The sequence below is a fragment of the Gobius niger genome (assembly GCF_951799975.1).
Source record: "Gobius niger genome assembly, chromosome: 4".
Lineage (NCBI taxonomy): Eukaryota > Metazoa > Chordata > Actinopteri > Gobiiformes > Gobiidae > Gobius > Gobius niger.
Genome location: NC_136855.1, coordinates 14,368,777 through 14,390,578, shown reverse-complemented (window position 1 = coordinate 14,390,578; position 21,802 = coordinate 14,368,777). Strand labels below are relative to the sequence as shown.

Sequence of the window (21,802 nt, the reverse complement as noted above, 5' to 3'; positions counted from 1 at the left end):
CTAAAACAGGACTCAGCCAAGTCTAAAACCATAAGAAAAAAAACTTCTCTCTGTGGGACCGAAATCTGGGCAGAATACTTTTAAATTCCTACACATTTTGGTAAATTAATGTTTATTAATGTAAATTTTAACTCAAAAGACCCATTATTGTACTCGTTTAGAAATACAGTTACTATCTGAAACTAGTCCGACACTCAAGTAACATCTCCCCATCCTTTACAAAATGACATCAAAGGAATATTTGGGTACCCTGTTACCCTGTCTCAACTCGCATGCATTACAGCTTAATCTGATGCTGCATTTGGTTGGTGTCTTTTGCCAACGATGAACTCAGCATCCACCTTATCGCTTCTCCTGGAAAGACTTGGCCGTGCGCACTGCATGGGAAAACGCCCACACATCCAAATCAACATTAAAGTGTGTGCGTGCGTGTGTAAGTGTGAGTGTGTGTGTTTTCCCTTTTCTTTTAACATGGGAATAAATCAAGTAAGAAATGCTGGGAGATGCTCTGGCGGTTACACAGTTCAGCGGTGTCCATGTCTCAGTAGTGCTTTTAATAATAGTGGACAGTTTTTGTATGTGTGAGAGTAGGAAGTGTAAAAAGGACTGGTTTACTGATAGTGCGTCTTTCTTCTTCTTTTTTTTTTAAGTAGCGCAAAATGTTTCTGAATATGTGGAGGAAAAGAAGATAGCAGACATTTGCCGTTGGTTAATTTAGATAAATCTGATGGTTGAAGGGCTGCAATCTAGACAGTGAATTGCCACAGTATTGTTTTCGCAAAATTCGGTGAATAATACAGCCAAGGACAAGAACAGACAGGAACTTAAAAATGTGCAAAATTTTAGTATTAGTCATGGTTTGACCTAATTATTACCTAACTAACTTTTATTTTACTGAAGATTGTTTTGTTTTGGTCCAATTTGATGAAAAACAAACAATGTTTCATAGTGTTTTATTTACTTTTTTGTCAAATTTCACAATGTTGTTCTTGTGAAATTCAAGACAGTTAATGAATGAACTGTCTAAACAGCCCATCAGCCTTTGCTTCATACCTCTAGTCCACTGTAAGGCCACTCCTTGCATTTTTTAGTATAATGTGGTCCTTCCTAGTTTAATATTGCATTACTGGACATGTTGAATACCTTGGAAAAAGTGCTACTCCATCTCATACATTTTGCATGATATTCCTGCCATATGTTGAAGCCATAAAGTGTCTCAAACCATAAAAAGTGTTTCCTCTGCTCACCTAATGCTCCTCAACATCTGCTACTCCAGGTTCAAGTGTCTGTGGAGCTCACTGTAAGTCGAGGGGAAGTCATCCATGATCTAAACCCCCTCCAGGAAATACATGATTATAACATTTATATAGGACTGGTTTATCAATATGTTTTAAAGGAGTACTAAGTAACAAGTTTACCTTAATAAATCCTTTCCGTAGTCCCTCTGGGGTAATACAATTGTTAATGGGATGATTTCATCTCCCCCTGGTGTCTCTGGCCAGAAAACCGCTACTGCCACCGGGTTCGTGATTCGTGATTCGTGATTCTACACACTAGTAGAATCACGAAGAAGCAGCTAACAGGCTAATGTGCAATGCTAACTGCGGGCTAGCGCCACTTTACCAGTATTTACAGCCAAGTTTGAGTGAAAAAAATGATCTCCATTGTGTAATTGGATGTACAACATCCTTCTTTCCCTTTGTCTTTTGTCTTTTCTGTCAGCGTAGTATTTACTCTCACGGATAATTAATGAGTAAAAAACGCAACATGCTACGACACCTGCAGTAGCGCTTATGGCCTCTAGGGGCATGAGTTACTTAGTACTGCTTTAAAGGTCCTATATCGACTTTTTAGAGCTTTTAGCCATGTTGTTATGCTATTTCCTTATCAAAAACACCCCCAGAGTGGTTTGCGGGTTCATTCACGCAGCTCTTAGTAATCCTCCTGAATCCTGCTGCGCCTCCCTCTCCTGGTGAACGACTGACCTGTTCAGTTGTGTCGTAACAGCGGAGCGGAAGTGCTCGACGTCTGTAATGTAATGTCTTAATTCTATGCTTACGGACGGATTTTAATTTGTAAAACAGCTTTTTCATTATTTCTGTCGTAAGAGAGATGCAAAGAGAAAAAAAAAAGGAAAAAAAGAAAAAAAAAGAATGTGTCCAAGGTGCTTCCAGGTCAGCTGAGGCCAAAACAAACACATCCCCTGAGCGTCTGAACAGACGTCATGTTTGCGCTGCAGCTGTGAAGATGAAGCTCGTTGCAACTTATTCTGGACACACCTGTTCTTTATTCTTGCCTAACGATAATGTCACGGACGGAGAAAAAGAAGCGCGTTTGGCTACGAGGACAGGAGTTTATTCAACCTTTTTCAAGAAGAGGCCACTTGAAGTTGTTTTTTTCTCCGGGATTCGGCGACTATCAGCAAAATGGTGTTTTTCTGTGACTGTCACTGATGGATGTTTGGTGAACCTTCGCCAGAATCAAAGTGGATTAACTTTTATAACCAACGCAAGTCCCATAATGTAAACAGCGATGGACCAGAGGGTGAGTCAATCCAAACGCGGGTTAGCTTGTGTGTTAGCATATTAGCATGTATGTTAGCCATTTATGAAGCTGTGTTGCAGATGTCAACTCCGTATAACTGCATTGTGAAGTATCTTCACTTATTGCTGTTTATTTATATTACGGTAAAGTATGTGTGGAGAGAGAGGGCGGAGTTAACTGAATCGAAGCGTTGTGTCTTCCGTGTTTGAAAAATACCTCCAGAAAACACTTATATTTATCACAAAAATGAGTGCTCAATAGCGGTAGAGGTACAATCATTCATATAAATGCCTATACTTAACTTTGGAATGGCTAAAATAGCATGATACAGATCCTTTAACTTTCGGATTGTTTATTTGTTCATATTAAAACACTAGATATACCTTTAAAAAAAAAGTGTCCATGTTTCTCCAAACTCCGAACCATATGCTGTTACTGCCATAGAATTGACTGTGACCTTGCATCTTCAAAGCTAGGTTGTCATTGCAAATGAGAATGTGTTCTCAATTGATTTATCTGGTTAAATAGAGAACAAAAAGCTCCATGTTGATAAGTGAGATTGTTTGATTAAAGTAAACAATGCCCAGCCATTGTTTACTTTAAGCATATCCATCATATTATCCATTCACTTGTACTTCAAAGGATCTTTTTGCTAGTATCATAAGAAGCCAATAGTTTGTTCTATACTATCCCACTATTACAACGACCACTACTACTCCAGTTACATTTATACTGCGATTGCCAGGATTGCAGCATGCTTTTGCTTATAGAGAATCTAATAACTCAGAAAGTCAACTTTATCCATGTGGTGCAAAAGGTGTCTCACCACATAACCCTTAGTCACCTCCGAGACTGCTTTTCAGGCTCTGTTTGTGCCGACAGTCATCAACTCTGAGCGATACTGAAACTATCAAACTGGCTTTGGTTTGCGTTTGTCTTCTGCACACTCTGAACAAATCCAAGAACCGTTACATAACTTTAACCAGCGCTCTATTTTCTCTCTTTCAGGAACAACTGTGTGGAGATTTGGATAAGACTGCCAGCAAGACGGCCACAAGAAATGGAATAAAAAAAACAAGTTTCAAACAGCAGAACCAAACCAAACCTGAGCTAAAAATACAAGAAACCGACTCTTGCAAAAAAAAAAACATACACACAGGACATCAGAGAAAGTGAGGAGCAGAGACGGGTGAGAGAATGGCGAGAGGTCCGATCTCCACCAAACGTAACCAGGACTTAACCATAGCCCGCTGGTCCAAACAACAGAACCCCCTTTAATTAAGACCAGAGCCACTTGGTTCACCTGCCGCTTGAGGAGCGCCTCCTCCTGGTGATGTGATGAATAAGTTTGAAGTCCTTGGTATTGTGGGAGAAGGTGAGTGACCTTAACGCTATTATTCATCATTTATTTACTTATTAAGTTTATTATGAATGTGCACATAACTCAAAATGAACGCTATACTTTTGACTTCCTACTGATCGACAATGGCTCAGGGGCAGATGGCGCAGATTGCTGTCTCGCTTTCGTCGGTGCCCCATGGCATAATTACTACAGTGTAACGCTTTGAGAAACTTTTAGAAGCCAAGTGTGCGCCATGATTGTATATTTGAACAGGAGTGAATAGAAGTGCACAGTACAGTACAGTACTATTTTAATCTCACCCTAAAACCCCCCCCAAAAAACATATGTATTTCTTCACAACAATCAAGCTACAGACACATATTTTTTTTAACCAAAAGACTTCTTTTAAGCAATGGTTTCTTGAGTTCATCTTCGATGTACTAATTCATGAACATTTTTAGATTGCAAGATGTTTGGGCTTAAATTTACTTCTTCATTGAAGCAATTCTACAGAAACATGTTTTATTTCAAAAAAACATGCAACAATTCGTAACAAAGTAGCAGTTTAGCATGTTACTGTGAGTGACCTGGCGCTGTGGTTAGTGCTCTTGCCTCACAGCAAGAAGGTGCCACGTGTGGACTTTGCTGTGTAGAGGTTGCATGTTCTCTTCCTTGTGTCTGGGTGGGTTTCCTCCATGAGCTATAAACATGTGACATGACATGTTCATGTGACATCACAACAATGTAAAGAGCCTTTAACTGGTAGTGGTATAGTTTGTTTAAGTATCATCTCTGTCTTCACAAGCTTATCCACAAGAAACCAAACGGACATAAAGGTCAATGTTTTCTCTGCCACAAGTGAACTAGGACCAAATTATTGAATGTGACGTCATAAACATATCAGTCAATCAATCTTTATTTCAAATTCAAAAAGGTCCATAAACCATAAACATAAAACCATTGAATACCAATGAAGAATTATTTGTGGTACTTGTCACTGTAAAACAAATGCTGTTTAACCATAAATGATCAGAATAGAGGCCTTAAATGCTGGTAAAAATAAGAAATAATTTGGGTAACACAACCTATACCTAAACATTTGCATTGATGATTGACAGCAAACAAATTACTGTACAGTGAACACGATACACTCCAGAGACGCTGTTTGTGTGACCCGTCCTGCTGCAAGCAGTTACAGAGACATTGCCCTCTTTAACCTCCCGCTCCTTATCTGTGATTAGCTGTCATTGTCAGTGGATGTTTCTCAATTAGTTTTCAGCGAGGAAATCTTTGGTGGGACGCTGGTAATTAAGATGTGGCATGAGAAGCACACGTATTCGTTGAACTAAACGATCTTTTGTTTGTTTACATCTTGCAGGCGCATATGGAGTGGTGCTTAAGTGCAGGCATAAGGTAAGGACGAGCATCTCTGTAATTGCTTGTTTTGCATTGGCCCATTTCACATGCTGCATGTTTTAGGGTGTTTTCATTAATGTGTTTAATGAGACAAAGTGGAAACATCACAGAAAGATCTATTTTATACAGTATATAGCTGTGGATTCATGCAACTGCATGCCCAAGTATTTCATATTTATTTTATACAATACAGTGCACTCTAAGATGAAATTGAATAGTTGTTAATTTAGTTGTAGTAGTTGTTGTTTTCACAGCAGTAGTAATTTGGTACAAGTAACACTTGTAGTTGTTAGAAATCATATTTGTAGTACTGATGATGGTGTCAATAATCATTTTTGTGCAGAATGTTTATAGACCCTCAAGGTTGCTTTACAATTGCGTACTACTGTTTTTACTTTATTTATTGAAACAGGAAAGGATTTAATCAATCTGGGCTGCCCAGTTAACACTGATATTCAGCCAGCAGCAAACAAAACAAACATACACTCCAGGACATCATAACACATTCACAAGGCATTCAAAACACCAGAGGAGGGTCGCACTGGTGTGAGACCACAACTGCCGTCAGCGATCATCATAATGATCATCACAGTGATAGCTGTCACGATCTTCTTAAAAGGTCCTGGTGACTGTATAGTTTTAGTGTTTAAGGGAATCCCATTCCGAAAATGTGATATTGAGTTCACTTGCAGTGAATAGTCGAGCGCCCAGATCTTGGAACAAGAGCAGCCAGCGAAGCCGATGGGCAACTATTGAGTATAGCTTAATCCCATAGTTAATAGTAGCTCTGGAAAGTCATGGCACCTGACAGTGACAGGGCAGTGCATTTACTGTTCACAATCATACACACGCTTACACTGGCGAGGTGGGGAAGGTGGGGGCACAAGATCTGAACTGTTAGATTTGAAGGGCTAAATCTGTATGGTTTATTCAGACTTTTTTTTCTATTGTAGAAAAAAGATTTGAATACAGCGTCTGTATTGGGGGGATTTTTTTTTTTACAGTTGAGGACATTTTTCCTGTCACCACAAGTCACCTCATCAGCAGCTATTCATCTCTAGCAGCAGGTTGTGCTCCTATATGGATCTATGAATCCTAGAGTGAGGGTTTGCCTTGTCGTTGGATCCACTTTTTTAAATCTGAAATCTGTACAGATGACATTTTCTATTATCTATCTGTCCAATCTAGCCCTGGTATATGATGACCACTGCACCTTCAGAGCCTTTTCATTTCGCTTTCTACAAAATACCAATAATATAATGATAATGTTTAATACTAAGCGCACCACTAACACAGTACTATTAGTTGTAGATGTATTAGTAGTAGAAGTAGTTGAAGTAGAAGTAAAAGTAAAAGTACTTGTGTTGTGGTTATTGTGGTTGTAGCAGTACTGTCATAGAGGTGAGAGCCGACAAGCATTAGGCTACTTTTGATATCGCTTAACTAAGAACAAAGTGTTCCTTTAATTCTTTCTCAGTAATATTTTAGTAAGTAAAACTTAAACTTAACCAACAATATTTATGTGAATCTTACATGGCTCAAAATAATGTGTTTGAAATAATATTTTCAACATTATTTACTACTTACAGTCACAGTATGTGCGCGTCGCTGTTCATAATGATTCAGTGAGAACACTGGCCTGCTCTTGAACGTTTTAATTTATTCCATTAATGTAGTTGTTGCATGAAGGACATGACTCATACAGAGACCCGCCGGGCGTGACTTGGCGGTGTCGAGCTTTGCATCCAAAACAGAGAGAAGACGAGCAAAGACAAACACTGATCTATGGCCAACTCAAAAATTACAGAAGTAATTAAACATAGAAGGAAAAAAATATAGACATATATATGTATATATTTTTACTCTTTTTTGCACAAAGATTCAGTTCTCTGTGTACATTTTAAACTTGTCCAGCAGCATTGTCCAGTACAATACTTCAAAATAATACCTGCAGCTAAACTAAACTACAAGAACCAAGTCATTTCAGAACAGGATTGTAAAAGTTTAAATCACAGTGTCTTTGTACATTACAAGGCCCCATATTAAAGTATAAAATACAGTATGCTGACACGTCTTAGATTAATCAATCAATTAATCAAAACTTTATTTATAAAGCGTAAAAAAGTAAAGTAAAGTAAAGTAAAAAAAAAACACAACATACTATGACACCACCACGCCTCTAGGGGCATGAGTTACTTAGTACTGCTGTAAGATTGCGAGAAAAATAAAACACACAACAGAGTTCAAATACCTGGGAAAGCATTTGAAAATGATCAAAACATGGTCAGTTCCTATAGAAATTCCTCCATACACCCACTGTAAGGTTATATATCAGGACTCTTCGATGACTTTTGTCACTGGGCCAGATTTGTCGGAGGTCATTGGCCACTGGGCTGGTCAGTCGGTGAGCCTACCACCACCACCAAACGTATTCATATTTTTGGGATAAATAAATGATCATTTCATTATTATCAATGCTTGAATAGAATAGAATTGGGCCTAAGCACAATCGTTGTATATTCCAGCATTGTAGGCTTTAGAAACATTGCAATAACATATTAATACAGAATAATAAAGAGCCTAATAATAAACTAGGACTACTCAGAACTAAACCAGGATTACACAAGGGCAAGACATGATATATCTTTGCTAAGGCAGGACTAAATCCCATAAACCAGACCAAAGGCCTAATACAGAATAACAGAGTTACATGTGAGACCAGCTCATCTCAAACAACATGAGTAACTCCTGCTCAGCCACTGCTCCTCTCAGCTTTGGGGACATACACTGACCAAAGGAAGAAAATGGTCTCAACACAAAAGAAGTTGCCCATCCCTGAACTATAGTCTGTTCACTAACCACGCCACAGCTCAAGGTGTGATTAAGACAAACAGAGTAGATGGGGCTTGGCTGGTATAAACAGGGCATCTGGGTAATTAGAGGCGTGATAAGGCTGGCAAGGAAAATGGTTGGTTGAGGTGTAGTCCTGCTCCTAGTCATTAAAATATTATCTACATAACTGAAACTCGCTCAAGGCCCTAATATACAGTATTCTTGCATGGCCACAGTTTCGAAATATTTCCCTCATTTTAACTATAGCTTACGTTCTGATTAAATGTATAGCCTTACCTTTCACACTGTATATAAATTAATCAAATAGCCTGAAAAGCCTAGCACCATTTTGGGTGAGAAACTGCAACATACAGGTTCATTAATCACGCTGCTGTTATGTCGATGCTGTATTGATGCTGTATTGGGGTTAATGGCAGATTACCGTAACTATATTTATCCCTCATTAATGAAGTGTTGATGATTGTGACTTTGGTGTAAATGAGAGCGACCCAGTTACACTAGAGCTGGGCCCTATAGCTCGACACACTCACACTTACATTAACGGGATTTATGAGGGCGTTTGCAAACTCACTTCATTCACAAATTGTAAGCCAAATCGCATGCCACCGGAAGGTAGGTTTTGGGTCTTATTTATGGTCTTCATTATGCTCCTTTGACATCATATCATTTAAAGCAGCATCAGTGATATCTTTGAGGTGAAATTAAGCTGTACTTCAGTAAAGTTTTTGAGGATATGTAATTTACTTGAGTGGTATTTTTGTTGAGAACTTAATACATTTACTTCTTTACTTTGAAATATAAATATAGCATAAAGATTTCTACTTCACTGCATCCCAATAAGTGCTCTAGATGTAAAAGAAAAAATAATGATAATAAAAATGGCTTATTTAAAAGCCTGATATGCACACACTTAAAAACACACAAAAAAAACATGTAAAATAGATTTATCCTCCTGCCAAGTGATTCTGTACCTTGACATCTGGAGATGGGTCCCCGCTGCTCTTTATGCGGTACTCCAGTGGCATCAAAGCATGGGTCAAATGCAGAATATAATAAAGCACTTTTACCTTTACCTATCCTTTATTGATCCCCTATACCATTATCTTAACCTTATCTCCAAATGTCCTGTCAAAAAACCCTTTTCACGTGTCATCATGCTTCTGCGTTTTTATCTGGAGGCAGTGTTATTGGACAGTCCAGTATATCTCTAGCAAATAAACCAATATTTTAAAACTATGCACTGGACCGCAAGTTTCATTAGGATAATCACTTAGGACATTCAACATGAGACAGGATGTGAAAGCTTCACCAAACGATACGTTTATGTCTTAAAAAGTTGTTTTTTCAGCAGCTGTTTTGTCTTCAAGCCATGCAAAACTAGTGACTCATGACAACGGCTTGTGTGCGTGCGCATAGTACTGCGCCAAAGGGAAGTGACACAATCACAAAGTATCTATCACAACATTTACATGTGAAGTCTAGTCCGATTAGGCTAAAGATTTGACTCTTATCAAAACCTGTCAAACCAGTCTTGTCCCAGTCTACGGGCCCTCACCCAACCCCCTAACACTCAATTTGCGCGTGCCCACGGAGTGGAGTTCTGTCCGAAATTGACCCCTCAGTGAGGGGGAGTGGGACAAAAGTTCCTTCTCAGCGAGTCTGCATCGACACCACACTTAACAGGTGTGTGTTACACCGGAGAGCAGTCCCACGAGCAACACACCAAACAACTACAGTTCCGCGTTTACTTAGGAGCACCTAAGTGTTCATTTTAACAACTTAATCGTCATATGGACATTTATTAATGAAAAAGAAAGTGACAGTGAGACTTAATATGATTTTACTGGGAGAGGAAAAGTTCTCACTTGTGAGTTTGAAGAAGCTAAATTATATAATGTAAATACGACATATTTGAATCTGAATTACTTTGTAAACTCATAAGAGAAACCTTTTATTTATTTAAAAGTGTGATCAGTTTAACTTGTGATTTTTGCCACATTATGGACTGTGAGGACGGTGGGGTAAATCTGTCATGTTTACATGGGTTTGGGAGATCCTGTTCTGGTCTGAATAAGTGAGAGATTTGACTTTCCCTTATAACTGCGGTAAGAAAGAAGGTTTGTCCCGTTGTGTTACAGTGTAGGGAAGTTATTTTCACAACACTTTTTTTGCAACTTTGACTAGTGGAGTTAATATTTGCCAATGGCCCCAGGTATTGCTGAAATAACGATGAACTAATTATGAATAAATGGAGTTAATGATATACAGTACTATACAGTACAAACGGCAACTCAAGAACCATTAGTCAACATTGACACACATTTGGCGTCTGTCATGCTTTTGCTATGCAGCGATTGAATCTTGCAGTCCTAGTTCCAAAAGCCTGCATGCCATACAGTATGCGTGCTGTAGTTTATATATTGACCCAAAAAGAACATTACATGCAGCATCATTAATCTCAGATGTACAACAGTGTTACACATTGCTTTGTGCCGTATCGACTCGCTGTGAATAACTGATGATCCTTCTCTGGTATTTTCCCCATTTCTTTCTTTACACAAGTTACCATGACAACTGTTGCAAAAAGGTCTTTCCCAGGAATTAGCTTTTTGTAAACAGGAGGAGAGAGAAGTAGAGAAGTAGAGTGAGAAGTAAAACATGTGAAAACAAGTGGATTTACAAATACGGTGGTATGCGAAAGTTTGGGCACCCCTGTAAATTTTCATGATTTTTCTCTATAAATCATTGGTTGTCTGGATAAGAAATTTCACTTAGGTATATCATATAGGAGAAAGTGTGCAAGAATTATTTGGAAAAAATAAGGCATGTGCATACATTTAGGCACGTCATTTTATTGATTTATCACCTTTAGCACTAATAGAGAACTCAAAATTGGTTTGGTAACCCCAGTGACCCTTGACCCCCATACACAGATGAATCCAATGTTGAGAAAGGGTATTTAAGGAGGCCAATTGTAAGTGTGTCTCCTCTTTGTATCTTCTCTGAAGAGTGGCAATATGGGAGCCTCAAAACAACTCTGAGATGACCTGAAAACAATGATTGTTCAACATTATGGTTTAGGGGAAGGATATACAGATCGCTGTCTCAGAGATTATTGCTCTCAGTTTCAACTGCGAGGAATTGGAAGACCAGAGGCACAGTTCTAGTTAAGGCCCAAAGTGGCAGACTAAGAGAAATCTCCGCTAAGCAGAGGCGCATGATGGTGAGAACAGTCACAGTCAACCCACAGACCAGCTCCAAAGACCTACAACAGCATCTTGCTGCAGATGGTGTCACTGTACATCATTCAATATTCAGTGCACTTTACACAAGGTGATGCTGTATGGACAAGTAATGCGGAAAAAGGATTTCCTCTGCACACGCCACAAACAGTGTGGCTTGAGGTTTGCTGAAGCACATTTTGGAATAAGGTGCTGTGGACTGATGAAACTAAAATACAGTTATTTGGGCAAAACAAGGGGCAATATACATACACAGCATTCCAAGAAAAACGCTTACTACCTATAGTAAAATTTGGTGGTGGTTCCATCGTGCTGTGGGGCTGTGTGGCCAGTGCAGGGACTGGGAATCTTGTTAAGTTGAGGGTCGCATGGATTACACTCAATATCAGCAGATTCTGGAGATCAATGTCCAGGAATTAGTGACAAAGTAGAAGTTGCGCCGGGGCCGGATCTTTCAACAAGACAACGATCTTAAACACTGCTCAAAATCTACTAGGCATTCATGCAGCGGAACAAGCACAATGTTCTGGAATGGCCATCTCAGTCTCCAGACCTGAATAATATTGAAAATGTGTGGTATGATTATTTTTTCTTTTGTGGTGCCTTAATTTATGCACATGCCTAATTTAGTTTAAATAATTCTTGCACGCTTTCCCTAAATCATCCATCCATCCATTTTCTTCCACTTGTCCGTTTCCGGGTCATGGGGGCAGCTGCTGGAGCTGCCCAAATCACATTGCACCTGCCCCTTATGGCTCCTCCTGCAGGTGGTGGGTCCACAGAAGGACGGCCTCATGGTTCTGACCGGGCCTGTTGGTCTCTCTTGAGAGGCTTCTGAACCGCTCTTTGTCTGACCCGTCACCTAGGACCTGTTTGCCCTGGGAGACCCTACCAGGGGCACGAAGCCCCCGACAACAGAGCTCCAGGATCATTTGGGTGCTCGAACCCCTCCACCACGTTAGGTGGCAGTTCCAGGAGGGGTCCATAAATCATATACACTTTATTTCACTTCTCAACCATCACTGTGTTTGTTTTCTATATGATATATTCTTATCCAGACAACCGATGATTTATAAAGGAAAATCATAAACATTTACAGGGGTGCCCAAACCTTTGCACACCACTATAGTTTCACAGGTTAAAAATTGAGTCTAAATTAGGCCTAGCCCATGTATAAAGGGAATGAAATTATCCAAAACTGTGGCTAAAGCAGAACTCAGATTAACTAGGTCATCATTTTTGGCTCACGCTAAATTCTAACAAGGGTTTAAGTTAAATTAAGCTAAATACCTCCCTGAGGTATACAGACTCAAGAACCTACAGTAGGTACCTTTTAGGACATTGTCATAACTTCTATAGGTATTCAGTGCCATATACTGTACATTTGGAAAGGAATCATGACAATCCCAGTGTTTCCCGCAGGGCTTTTGAAAAAAAATATAATTATCATTATTTTTATATATTTTTTGTTTTTAATATTTAATTCTTGTGTTGACGATCGCGGACAAGTGCGAGGCAGGTGAAATACATACCACAGGATATGTCTCCAAAAATTAAAATCTGCATCCTTTTTTTATTTGCAATCTCCAAACTGGCTTTTTGATGTTTCTTTTGGAGTCAGGGCTCCTTCCTGGCAGAGTTCCCTCTGCGCCAATGTCGGTACAGTACTTGTTTCACTCTGGATAATGACAAACTCTTACCAGGTTCAGCATCTTTATCAGGTCTTTAGCATTTGTTCTTGGGTTGATATTCACATTTCAGACACAGCACGTTCATCTCTGGGACACAGAACCCGCCTTCTTTCTGATCTATATGATGACTGGTCATTTCTATCATTGTTTGATCTAATGAACCTGGCACCTTTAAGTGTCTTGAAATTGCACCAAAGGATTAACCAGACTTGTTCAAGCTTCCAGGGTCATGACATCCGTCATTTGGGCTTTCCCAAATTGTTTAAAGGTATATTAATCTTAGTGTATGTTTTTTTTTTGGTTATGTGAAAAGCAATAAAAAAAAAATATGTAGAAAAATCTATCTCTCATTCATCTGGCATTTGACAAATAGAAATATTTTTTGAAATTCTAATTGACCTAAAAAATAAAAAAGTTAATTCTGGTTTCATATCAGACAAAAATGCAAATGCATCTTTTTATGAAGTTTATGTAAACATCTGGTTGTCACTGTAATTCTGGGGCCAACTCAGCATCATCTTTTTAATATAAGTTAAACATACACAATTATAACCTCAATAGTTAATATTTTAGTGTGAGGTGGAGCCAGTGGTAACTAAGGTTCCAAGCCTAAATAAAGGGGAGGTTACATGTTAGTAAAACGTTGTTGACCTAGTTGAATGTTTCTTTGCATCGACCATCGCCTGCTGTCCTCTGCATTGTATACACTATATGGCTCACGATTAAAAAAAAGTTTGGGCACCTGGTTCTATACATAGGGGTTGTTGGCATATATTTATAGAATGGATTATAGATAAACTACTGATGTTTTTGAGAAATGTGTCTTTTTAAAATCAAAGCAATATCCAATTTAGTACATTTTTAAAGTTCATTATTTAGTGATGCTGCATGTTAAGTGGTCTGTTTTTTAAATGTGTGAAAGTGCTACACTTTGAGAGCTGTGTTTGTCCCTTAAACGCACTCCCTTCATCTCTGTGGGGTATTAAAGATTTAAAGGCTGTATAAATTATATACAATGAGGAGAAACTGCATGAGGCGAGGCCATGCCTCGAACAAGATGACGTTTACAAGGAAAATGCCCAGGGAGACTATACATTATAGAAGAAGTTATAGAAATGGACTGCATGGGGAAAGAGTTCAAGCAAAGAAAGATGTCCCAATAAACTACAATGCATTGTAGGAAAAGGAAATAGTATTAATAACCATTGAATATTCCATATTTCCTCATATTGTGCAGCATTTGTGACCAATAGGCATAAGCAAAGCTCAAATATCATTTCATACCGGCATGAACAAAGTACAAAGGTGCTAAAGAGGAAGATGACCAGGATATGGTGGATCGTAATACGCTCTTGAGGCAAAGTCAGATGGAAAAAATGGAATTCAAATAAGAGGTATTATTCAAAAAGCTTAAAATAGACCCGGGCAGCTATCATGATGAATAGCACTCTAACATTAAGGGACTATATTCAATTTCCAAATGTGATACATAGACCTGGAGACATGCGGAGCAGTGGAGGCATTGCTTGTGTTTCATTGTTTCCTCAGTGCAGTGAGCGTTTGTATTAAATCAGATTAGGTTTTTGCCACATCTTTGTATCAATGACTCTACGACATGTGACGTCTTAAGCATATTTACTGGCCCTGGGGAGGGTGAAACTACAAATAGAAAACACAGAACCTAGACCTGGGCTGGGATCAAAGGAAAAATTAAAAAAAAGTGGGGAAAAAGAGAAACCTGTAGGTGAACCACATTGAAGGTGATCCCATGGACTGACATTTAGGGCTGATGCTAAATTTAGTTTTTGGGCCACTGTGCCCCCTTTCTGTGAAAGAGCGTCTCATATTGCCATGGATTTGGAGTTTGTGAGTCAAGGTTGTAATTTTTTTTATAAAGAATTGAACTGAAAATAGCATATTTTACAGGAAAAACGGCTTGGTCAAACCTGTTGCATTATTCATTCATGGAAAAGCTTATTAAGTCGTTGAATTTGCTTGAATATGCAGACCTGGTATCCTTGGTCCCTGCACATGTCATCACCCACCGTCATGACAAAATTTCCTCAGCAGCATTGCAGTTTCAAATGCAAAGGACAAATACATTTGCCTAAATTTCCAAGACAATATAACCAGAACTACCACTACTTTTGCTGCTGTTTCTACTACCTTCTGCAACACTGCATAAATGTCTCTGCTTCTATAATTTTCTTTTTAATATAGAACTATGTATGGGCCACATTTTCACACATATAGTACAGGTTATGGGGTCCTCAAGCATTCGAGGGAAATAGTGCTGTTATTTTTACTCTCCACTGCTTGAATCGGGAAGAAAAGAAAGTGATGGCTGCAGGAACCCCATTGAGGGCATCAGTGGGGAGAAGAATGGAGCAGGTATTGAAAGGGGGGCACTGTGGTAAATGGGTCACCTCAATAAAAGACCGGAGCAGACAGGAGCTTATCTGGTGCACGGCCATAACACAGACACTGGAGGAAAACCAAGCGGGGGAATGTGCACGGGGGTATACAATGGTGCTATATATAAATTCACAATACTCTCTAAAAGGCCTGCAGTGGGGTTTTTGGAGAGAACGGAGAAAATTCTACCAGTGAACATTAAGATATATCTGAGTGGGGTGAGTTGAATACCTCCTTTTTCTCAGTCTGGAGGTCAGAATAGGATAGAATAATAAAACTTAATTAGGGCTGTGAAATGATCATTGTTATGTATACTATTAGGTGGCGCAATATTCATACCTTTTTCAAAAGTTTTCAAAATCTGGAATCTAATCATCCCTCGCAGGCATGCTGGCCTAGTCCAGTTGATGACTTTGCAAATATCCTCGACTGAACTGGGTTGGTTGAGTTGAAGTTTTATTTAGAAGCCTCTTCTCGCTCTTGGATGTTTTCCATTTTGACTCAAGAACAAGCCAAACATCTTTGACTCAACCCAGCCCATGTCTCAGATTCTTGAAAATCTCTACTATGAACTCCTGGAAGAGAATTCACAAACTTGACCCTAGATATTTCACTTTAGAAAGTCCGCCTACCATTGATCCCACTATACTTGGCAACCCCATGTTCACTTTTATATAGCACGAATCAGGCCTGAACCAGGGCTAAACTCTCCTCCTCTGCTCTCGGTACAGGCCTGTGTGACTGTATCCTGTGTCCCTGTATGTCCTATTGTATGCGGCAGAGCACTATGTCTTTGATGGTGAATTTAATTAGCCTAAAGATGCTTGCCAGCGCTTGTTCTCGTCGTGTTTTTTGCACGTGGGTGTGTGCACGGAGGCTTCGGTGTTAGCTTGTATTTTTTTGCACGGCGACAATAGCACAACCTACACGCCAGCCAGAGTTCCCCGGCGGCTGTGCTGTGCCTTTCTCTATACATGTAATTTGTGCCACTTTGAGAAACAATTAATTGTGGCGTATCTGTTTCCCTTTTTCAAAAAAGTTGTCGAGCCACTGTGCTTTCTTACAGTGCTTTTCGTGCCAGGTAGAAAGGTATTTTTCTGTTTAGCCTTTTGTAACCATCGCTCTTTCATTACCTCTTTCAGGAGGTTATTTCTGGAAAAAGGCAAATATTTTGGATTGTGCTTTCAAAGTTTTGGAGATTTAAAAATACTTTTTGACTTTTTGCAGTCCACAAAAACTTCTTAAATGTGTCTTTTTAATCTGCTCTGTTGAGTTCTTCAAATGCTTTTAGCTGCAGCGAATAAATATTGAACTTCCACTTTTGTAACTTAATTTTCTCTTAAAAAGTCCCTGACCGAGCTGACCTTATAGCCAAAATGATCCACACTATCCATATACAATAGATGTTGAGTTAGTAACCAACATTTTATCGTGTGTAACATTCTCATTATTCCAAATAATCTGTGTAGTGTCAACGAGGACAACTTTATGCTTCACAGAGACCAGTATTGTCAGATTTTGATCTTATAATCTTCAGGAATCTGCTCATTGACTGCTAAAAATCTGTTAAATGGATCCCCTCTGAAAAATGGATAAAGCAAGTATTGTACAGTGGACACTTTATATGATAAACTATTAAGGTTAAGTTGAGCCTCGGTGGCAAAAAGCAGTACTAAGTAACTCCAGCCCCTAGAGGCCATAAGCGCCACTTCAGGTGTCGTAGCGTGTTGCGTTTTTTTACTCATTAATTGTCCATGAGAGTAAATACTACGCTGACAGAAAAGACAAAGGGAGAGAGAGATATTGTACATCCAATTACACAATGGAGATCATTTTCTTCCTTCAAACTTGGCTGTAAATACTGTTTATGTGGCGCTAGCCCACAGTTAGCTTTGCCCATTAGCCTGTTTGCTTCTTCTACGTGATTCCATTCGTGTGTATTGGGGCCTTCCACCCAGGTGGCAGTGAAGTTGCAATTGTGGTTTTCTGGCCATAGACACCAGGGGGAGATGAAAGACCCCCTAGTCATCCCATTAACACTTGTATTACCCCCAGAGGGAATACAAAATGGATTTCTGAAGGCACCCAAGTTACTTAGTTCTGCTTTAAAACAATGCAAAAAATAAATAAAAAATGCAACCATCAACCATTCATTTTCTAATTTGTATGTTGAAAATGTAAGGTGAAATATGGTTTTAGGAAAATGCTGATATTAATGTTTGAATTGATACTTAAATGTATAAACCGTTATGTCGCATGAAAATATAAATCTTTCTTTCGTTTCCAAGATTTAATGGGTGGCTCAACTTGATCCACCGTCCCCAACATTAAGACCGTAGGCCTTTTGATTTACATGAAATGAATGAACTGCAACAAGATTACTTTGTGGGTTTTTTTAGTGTTGGGACTCGATTAAAATGTTTTAATTGAGTTAATTACAGGTCAGTAATTAATTCATCGCCATTAATCGCATTTTAGTCGAAAACCAAAACAACAATTTTGTGCACCTAAATTATTTAATAACTAGATTCAGAGAGTTCAACAGCAAATGTATGTATTATTGCTAATCTGTACAGTTATTCAAGTAACAGAGGCAAAGTGCATTTACCGCTATTTAGCTTTCAAGTGTTTTAGGAACTCTGATCACTCATGTAACTTGTAGAGTTCACAGTAATAACAATGCCACATTTATATAAACGTAAAAAATAAATAAAGCAAAAGGGCCATAAAACAGCGCCTTTAAGTGTTTAGCAATTTCTGTAAACAAAAGCTACATTTCTTATTCTGACAAGGGTTAGGGTTATTTTGGCTCGGAGTGGGCTGGCTGGAGCGTTTGTTCGAGGCTAACGCTAACATTAGCATCGAGGACGTCTCTGTGTTTGCCTCAACATGTTTTGCATTGAGATGGTGTTTTAGACTTGAGTAACTATGGTGGAAGGAGAACTCTTACAGCTGTCTCTCGTCCCATCAGGACATTTTTTTTTAAACAAAACTGAGTCCCCAACGGGCCGAAGCGTAACGTCCATCACTGTTGTGGGCGCATGTGCGTGCAGATAGAAATAGAAAGGTTCCGGCTCGAGAGTTCTTGGGGGGTAAATCGGGGGAAATATGATTAATTGCATTAAAATCTTTGCAAGTAATTAATCGAAATTAATGCGTTAAAGTCCCACCCCTATTTTTTTTTATGTGATGCTTCAAAGGATTTTGTAACACTGTGTAGATTATCCATCAGTGTAAGAATTAGAAAGACAACTACTCTAAGGCTCAAGATTAGTCTACTCAAGTGGTGGACATCTGTTCTTTCAATGTGTCTCTCGTCTCCCGTATATTAACATACAGTTTCCCCTGCTCATAAATGATCCTTGAAGATGCTTGAACTTGTTCCTGATTAATACTCGATGCTCCAGTTTGCGACCGTAACAGTCGTAATATTACATAATTAAACATAACGAGGCGAAATGTCAAGTTATATCGTCTCCTCTGTGTTTCATTAACAGAGCGGTGGCAAAACGGCCGCTATTTATAGGCCCTGCTGACTTTACACATGAATCACTGGGGGTCAGGCTCACACGATGATAACAGGCATCACTGGCGCTCCGCAAAAGCCCCACAAACTGCCATAGCAAATGTCAAATATCTACTGTGGCCTGTAAGTATCTGCTTGCCATGTAAACAGCGCAGGAATTGTCTCAATTTTCTTTTAGATTTGCAGAGGATTACGTGCATTCAAATAAACCCCTGGGCTTTGTTTGATTTTATCATGTACAGAATCCCCGAATATCAATCGGTCAGTTTTGTCGCTAAGAAGGAGCACTCATGGAGATTGGTGAACAACGTCCCAGTGAGAGCATCTATATAGTAGCCTTTGTCTAGCCAGGATGTAAACAATCGGACAATGGACAAAGGAGACGAGGCCTGACTAGAGTGACGTAATATGATTGGACAGAGGACATCGGATTGTGTTGTCACTGGAGATCTCTTGCAAAAAGCATTTTCTTAAAGTGAATAAACCTATTGCGACAAAGTAGAGAGTAGAAGTACTGCACTTCTACAAAAAGCTCTGAAGTAAACAGTAAAGTTGGCCATGTGTTTTGTTCATTCTAAGAGCCTAATAATGCACACTTTTCAGAACATAAGGTGGCACAGTGCAGACACACGGTCAAATGCCACTGACTCACAATGGGAAAGAAGTTTTGCCCCTGGCGTGTTGCTGTACAGATGGTGAATTTGGGCACAATTCTTTGTGTTTTTTGAAGCCGCAAAGTTATTTTTCAAAACACTTTAAACCGATGTGTACTTTCTACTTTGAAAACTTTTCCACAGTTATACAAATACTGCGACTGTCAGTAGTTTCACAAAGAATGAAATCAACTACCACAGCTGATTTAACACAAAATATAACACAAAACAAAGGCAACAATCCAGCACCACATCTTTGTGTACATTTGGGAAAGCTTTTGCCCAATGATCCAAAAGCCTTGACTGGATAGCCATGCTGTGGAGCACCTCGATGTATGAGAAGGAGCATGTTCCCACATAAAATCATTCTTGAAATATACCTATATACCTATACCTATGCAGACTGAATCACTGCACTGAATAGCGTCTTCAAGGTTTCAGTCTCATATTCAACACGAAATGTTTCAAGTAACCCATCTTTAACAAAACCAGTCCACACCAGTACCCACCTCCACCTTGCACCTTGCTGGTGGCTGAGTTGGACTGGAGCCTTATGCCCAACACTGTCCCAGTCACAAACCCCTCCTCCAGGTCCAATGAGACCGACTGTCAAGCTCTTAAAACAACCAGTCAATCTTGAACTCATTTTGTCTCAGTCTAGGCCATAGACTTATGTGCAGTGTTTATCGGTGGACGGTAACTGAACACTGTGTACTTTTGAGAGTGTTGTATACTTCTGACAAGCTTTTCACATGTTTTAATTATTTCTCGTCCGTTAGATCTCTCGTCTTGCAGACAACAATAAGCTGCATTATATTTTTGCACACCGATACAGACTGTGGACGTCATTCAGCCGCTTCTCCCTCTCATTACACAGTAGCTCGCCACTTAAGAACTTTGTTTCCATTTTATTCAGTTTGGAGGGGGGAATGTAAATGAAATAACACTGTAATTTAAAAACTCACTTGCCTAATTATTCTGAATGCAAAACAAAAAGTGTAAACATAAGCAACTTTGCACATGTAAATGTATTATATACCATTATCAGCAGACACCATTAGGTCATGTTCATACCCCTCCTCTAAAAGAAACTCAATAATTGCTATAATAAATTATTAATTAGAGGACGAGTGTCAAACGTATAAGTGCTTTCACTGTTGTTTTCTCTGATTTGCAACAACGTGCATCCTCATAAATCCAGGTTTTTATTAAACTAACAGAACGCATCATTGTTCTCTTTTGTCAAACTGCTGTCAGCTACTTGTCGGGGTCCGCGCCCTTTGTGTCGCCTTCGTTGTAATATCCTCCTCCTCTTGTTTTTTTTTTTTTTTTTTCCAGGAAACCAACGAGCTGGTGGCCATAAAGAAGTTCAAAGACAGTGAGGGTGAGTGAGTGCATGCATCAACGACAGAGCACAGGTGCAAGAAGGGGAACATGTGTAAATCTAAGATACTGTACGCTTCAGCTCTGGACCAACCTAAAATCCTCTGTGACAACTTCCGTTTAAAAAGAATTCATATATTGGATTCACATAAAAAAAAAAACTGTTTACATCTCCTGGATATTATTGTGTCATAGATGAAACACAAAACTGTCCAGGGTCCACTGGAGCAAGCAGAGGGAGCTCCAGACGAAATCCTGACCAGCCCTGGCCCCTGTGTCTTAGTCCTTGCTATCTTATCAAATTCTCAACCTAAAATATCAATGCCGAGGCACCCAAAATAATGTTTTTGAGCCTCAATTATGCATCATTTGCCCACATTAAAGCCTACACAGTGAATGATATTAAAAGGCAAACAAAACAGCAGCGTAACAACATGGTTCAAAGCCCTGTACCGGATTCTTTCTTCCTAGTAATGGATTTTTTTTTTCCTCCAGTACATTGTACAAGCAGACTTTTGTTTTGTTTATTTATATGTAATGTTATTATATATTATGGCCAGTTCCAGTGGAGGGACTCCGGCTACAACCGGTAGTATCAGTGCCCACAGGAGCCGCCTCCACAAGAGTTTCTTTCCGGCTACAGTTCGACTGGTGGCACAGAATATTCAAGAGGGGCGGAAATACATCATGCCACACTCAGATTGATGGTTAATGGACCATTATGAATGTACTGTATG

The 21,802-nt window shown here is 39.3% G+C and overlaps 1 protein-coding gene across 4 annotated transcripts in view; it reads left to right on the top strand.

Moving 5' to 3' along the window:
• LOC306961878 (cyclin-dependent kinase-like 5) overlaps positions 1-21,802 on the top strand; it is a 50,932-nt gene that overhangs the window by 2,859 nt on the left and 26,271 nt on the right. For all 4 annotated transcript variants that reach the window (XM_079554821.1, XM_079554822.1, XM_079554820.1 and 1 more), the window contains exons 2-4: positions 3,553-3,919; positions 5,265-5,299; positions 21,021-21,066. In XM_079554821.1, the coding sequence (XP_079410947.1) occupies positions 3,883-3,919; positions 5,265-5,299; positions 21,021-21,066 (118 nt within the window). In that variant the 5' untranslated portion in view covers positions 3,553-3,882. The remainder of the gene's footprint in view (positions 1-3,552; positions 3,920-5,264; positions 5,300-21,020; positions 21,067-21,802) is intronic.